At 42.1% G+C, this 5000-nt stretch overlaps 1 protein-coding gene across 10 annotated transcripts in view; it reads left to right on the forward strand.

Annotated features, from left to right (window-relative positions):
- Window positions 1-5000, forward strand: part of npnta (nephronectin a) — a 122123-nt gene that overhangs the window by 61176 nt on the left and 55947 nt on the right. For all 10 annotated transcript variants that reach the window (XM_087236093.1, XM_087236092.1, XM_087236094.1 and 7 more), the window contains one exon: window positions 1637-1729. In XM_087236093.1, the coding sequence (XP_087092219.1) occupies window positions 1637-1729 (93 nt within the window). The remainder of the gene's footprint in view (window positions 1-1636; window positions 1730-5000) is intronic.

The following is a 5000-nucleotide window of genomic DNA, read 5'->3' on the forward strand; positions in this document are numbered from 1 at the left end:
CAAATAAATAAATAAAACACCTCAATCTTGTATAGATCGGCTAATAAATATGATGTATCAGTTTATTAAATGTGTTTAAAATATTAAATAAAAATTTAATATTACAATAATAAATATTGCATTAAATTAAGATGTTGTTTAATAAAAAAATGCTTTAGTTTTTTTTTTCCAAATGTTTATTAGGGCACAACCTATAAGCAGCTACGCATTGAGAGACATAATTTTACCTCATTCGGGTCTCCTGCAGTGTGTGTGTGTGTGTGTATTCTTAGCTCCTCTCACTGTCAGAATGGCACCAGTGAGGGGAACGAACAGCTCTCATAGGCCTCTATAATTGGAGACTCAATGAAGCTTTGAATGAAAATTAGTCTCAGCCGACTGGAGACTTGAGGACGAACCTCCTGTAAGCCGGGTCTGATGTGTTTAGTCCAAACTAATGTCACTCAGGGACAAAGACACCACAGCTGGGGTTTGCACTGGACTGTGCAGATAAAGCACAACCTCTGTTGTGTCTTCTATGGAACATGCCTAAATAAAGATGCCTCCCTTTCCTTCTTCTCTCGCGTTTGCTAAATCCACTTGTCCTCTCATTTTGATCTACGACCACTACTACAATACAGTCTGCCCAATTGGGTTATTTCAAAACTGCCGTTTCTGCTCTTGACCGATGACAGCATTCTGTTAAGTCAAAACAAACTAATGAAGGACAATCTGTGTGCTTTTTATTTAATTATACGTGATGTCATTTTCAGACAATTTAAATATAAAGATGGATTCAAATCATACGCTGTCTGTTAACCAGCTGAGCGTGCATCTTTTAAACTTTAGATCTGTAGTGTCTGCTTTTTGCTGGCTGTATGTGGGCGGAGTAATACACAAAGGGTAAAGAGGCTGTACTGGTGCTGATATTACTTAAATATATCACGGCTATCAGCCAATCAGATTTGAGAACCAGACAGAACTGTTGCATAAACATATATATTTAGAAGAGTTATAAAATGTGTTTAGTGGCATATAAAAAAATCACTGCGAATACAACAATTGGCCCTTTTTGTCTTAGACTACTTTTTTTAATTTGATTTGCACCACCGTATACTAAACTAGTAAAACATAGATTAATTTCCCGTGCTGTTATATAGCAGCACCATGCCTACAAACACCGAATCCTCTTGTCGACATTGGGCGTGATGGGATTAAGCTTTTGTCTTTTGGAATTGCCTCTGTTTTGAAGATGTCTGAGTCGGAATTGACCTCATATCAACCCTCAGTTGCTTCTCCCAGACGAGGATCTTAAGGGGCCGCACGGCGCTGGGCTTCCTCCCAATCCAAATGTGAGATGTAATGAGTCATAAAGCAGAAGTGAGCCGGACCGTACTCTCTGCAGGTCCCAGGTTCATTAAAATGACCAAGGCAAACAATGAATTATTGATGTAGGGGGGCCGGCGTTCCAAAATAATGTTTTTGTGCACCTCTCACTACAGTATCCTCAAGGTCTAATTGCACTGACGATCATTTCCCACAGCAAGAGCAGTGGATTTTTTTCTTCTCAGGCTGTGTTTTGTTACATGTTTTCATGTGTGCTGTATAGACTCTGACATTTGGTGTAAAATGATACTGATGATCTTTTTGCCTACAGCGCTATGTCAGCACGGATGCAAGCACGGAGAATGCGTGGGACCCAACAAATGCAAGTGCCATCCAGGTTATACAGGAAAAACATGCAACCAAGGTAAGAGCTGAAGTGTGTGTGTGAATCAGCCTGTCTTGTTTAAAGTGCGTCAATTGTGCTATGTAAAAGCTTGCTGAATTTGTTATGTACATCCAAAGTTTAAAAAACATATTGCAGCACCAGCTCTTTTCCCACAGTGTCTGAAATGGTTGATACAAGTATACGGTTTCTCTAAACCCCGCCTTTTCTAAAAACTCGATTGGTTAGATCAAGCAACACTATATAAACATGGTCACTTTTTTATAAGCGGGTCGCCACAGAGGAATTAACTGTTAACTATTCCAGTGTATGTTTTACGCAGAGCATATCTTTTTAGCCACAACCCAGTACTGGTAAACACCCATGCACTCTCAAAATCAAACACACACTCATACACTACCAATTTGGTATTTTAACAGACACATTTAGCTGCTAGATGTTAGTCAGATAATGTCAACCCAAGCTCATTCTCGAAACGTAGCCCTGCGGACGTTTCTGGAGACCACGATTTACGTGGCCGGAGGTACGTACGGCCGCATTTAGTTTTTCTCAAGCGAACGCTGCGGGGCAGTGTGGTGCCGCTCCGCTCCTCCTCTTCGCGCTCGCCAGCCGATGGCTCACCTCCGAGTGGAGGGCTTTCCCGCTGCTACCAGTTCATCCGCTTAGCTCGCAGTGTTACATCGGCGGAGCGGAGGCCTGGAGGAGGAGGAGCGTGCGGGCGGGCGGGCGGACAGGATCTGGTCCTGGAAAGAGCGGTTCCAAAAATCAGGTAAGATGAAAAAAAGAATCCGAAAAATAAGGGCGAGAACGCTGCGGGATCCAAAAACGCGGTCGAAATCAAAGAAAAGGCCATTTGCTTTTTTTTTTTCTGGATGGCTTTTGCAAACCGTCACTTGGGTTTAGGGAAGGAGGAGGAGGAGGAGGAAGAGAAGGGCGGCTGGGTCGGCCGATTGGCCGGCCGCCCGGTCGATCGTTCAGTCGTTCGGCCGGCCAGTCGGACAGACAGTCGCTCCACAGCGGCCTCCGGCGGCTTTTCACGCGAGAACAGCGCGGGCACGAAAGGCGCGCGCTCCCGTGAGGCGCTCGAGACGCGAAAAAGCGCGCACAGCGGCCTCTCGCGGATCCGCGAAAACAAAAACCGCTCGAATATGTACCTCCCGGGACGTATTTCGCGGTCCGCAGAAACGTCCGCGGCGCTACGTTTCCACAATGAGCCCGGGTTGTATAATGTTTCTATGTTTCTTCCGAATGCAACTGTGTAAAGAATTATGGATAAAATGCTCATGAAAGAACGCTTTTTGTTTACCTTCAAGCTCTGCTTAAGTTGCTTGACGTGTGTGCACGTTAAGTGAAGGTGTACTTTGGTGAACGCCAGCACACACACACACATATTACCTACATTTCGTTATGCGGAAGTGTTCCTCCATATGTTTACATAGAAGTTGTTCACAATAATTATCCATCCACAGAATTTGTAATGCTGTCGAATGTGTAAACATTTAGCTGCGGTTAGCGCTTCTGCCTGGATGTCTCTGAAGCAAAAGCAGCCGCATGAATGCCAAAGCTTTAAATAAAGGAGAAATCTTCAACAAAAGCTCGACCTCTTCTATGTTTACAAACATAATCGCACCTTTTTAGAGGTCATTTCTGGTTAACGATGTCAGAATTTACAGGTATTTTGGAATGGATGTGTGAAAGGTCTTTTCCGGAATAATTCCGTAATGTCCTTGCCTGTGTGAACAGCGCTATTTTTAATTTACCAGTAAAGTCGTTATGGTAATTTTCCACATATTTACCAGTATCACTGTGTGAAAGGGGCTACACTGTTTGTTCCTTTCTGCAAGACCTTATAAACCTTTCAAAGATGTCCCTCTGGCGGAATAACCCTTAGGGATCAGGACATAGGGATGTGCTCTTCTGAATGGAATGCAATGAAGGTGCTTAATGTATTTATCAACATACAGTAAGTACACTGAAAAAAAATCATGTTTTTTAAAGATGATTTCTTGGATTTACAAAAAATTTTTTAAAGTAATTGGCTGTAAACAGTTTATATGGGCTGAATCTAAACAAACAAATGAAGTTGAACATTAGTAAATTTTAATTACTTGGGTTAAATTTAACCCATATATGATATTTCAAGAGTTCACACTTAGCTGATGATTGATTATAAAGCTTGTTTGGCATAGTGTCCAGGGAGGGAGCCCTGAGCAAATAAGATCCTCGAGCCTGGGGCTCCCTCCTGTTTGCAAAGCGAGAGGGGAGTTTGAGCTCAGGGAGATCTTGAGATGAACTCCCCTGCTGTAGTAGCTAATGAACAGATAGTGATTGCTCTTAAGAGATAACTAGTTACTAGGAGCATGTCTATGGTGCTGATTTGGATTAGTCAATTTACTTAAGTTGCATGTTTTTGGTCGGTAGGAGGAAACAGGGGAACCTGGGGGAAACCCACGTGGGCACGGGGAGAACGTGTAAACTCCAAACAGTAACGTCAGCTGGCTTGGTAAGGACTAGAACCCATGACATTCTTGCTGTGAGGCAACAGTGCTAACCACTGGCCCACCGTGCCACCCATCTAGAAAAGGACAAGGAGTAGTGGTGGAAGGGGGGATTCTTCAAAACAAAGATGGCTGTCATATGGAGCTTAGGGTATTTATAGTGGCTTAGGAATCATCTGATTGGTGAATCATAAATTGAATATTGCACAAGCAATCATAAGCATGTGATCCTCTCGAGAATTAGTTCAATTAGTTAATAGTTGAATAAATAAACTTCACTCAGTGGATGCTTCTTCAAAGCATTACAAAAACATAAGGATTTAAGTCAATTAAAGTAAAACGTTAATATCATATTATTACAAATGGCATATTTTAAGTGTTTTAAAAGCAGCCATCAAAATGGGCTTTTTTATTATCATCAAGTAGTCTTTTTAAAAAGTGCACTTTTAAGATTTGAAGCCCATTGAAACTAAGCATTCAATGCAATCAAGATTTCGCAAGGGGAGATTTTGCAGACCTACTATATTCACTCTGCGAAATTTTTTTAAACAGCATAATAGGAGCTGCGGATGTCAATGTCGCCCACTGAACATTGTATTGTCAGTAATGGGCTTTTATATGGAGTGATATAGTGATTCAGGATGTGAGGTTTCCTTTAAGCTGATAATATCTCAATTACTGGCCTAAGAACACTGTAGCGAAAATAAAACGGAGCCGGGGGACTAAATTCTGTCTGAAGTCGTCTCATCAGAAGAACACTGGCGTCAGAGATAACCCCTGATTTAAAACACACA

This window comes from Danio rerio, chromosome 1 (genome assembly GCF_052040795.2).
Source record: "Danio rerio strain M-AB ecotype USA chromosome 1, GRCz13ab, whole genome shotgun sequence".
In the NCBI taxonomy this organism is placed as follows: domain Eukaryota; kingdom Metazoa; phylum Chordata; class Actinopteri; order Cypriniformes; family Danionidae; genus Danio; species Danio rerio.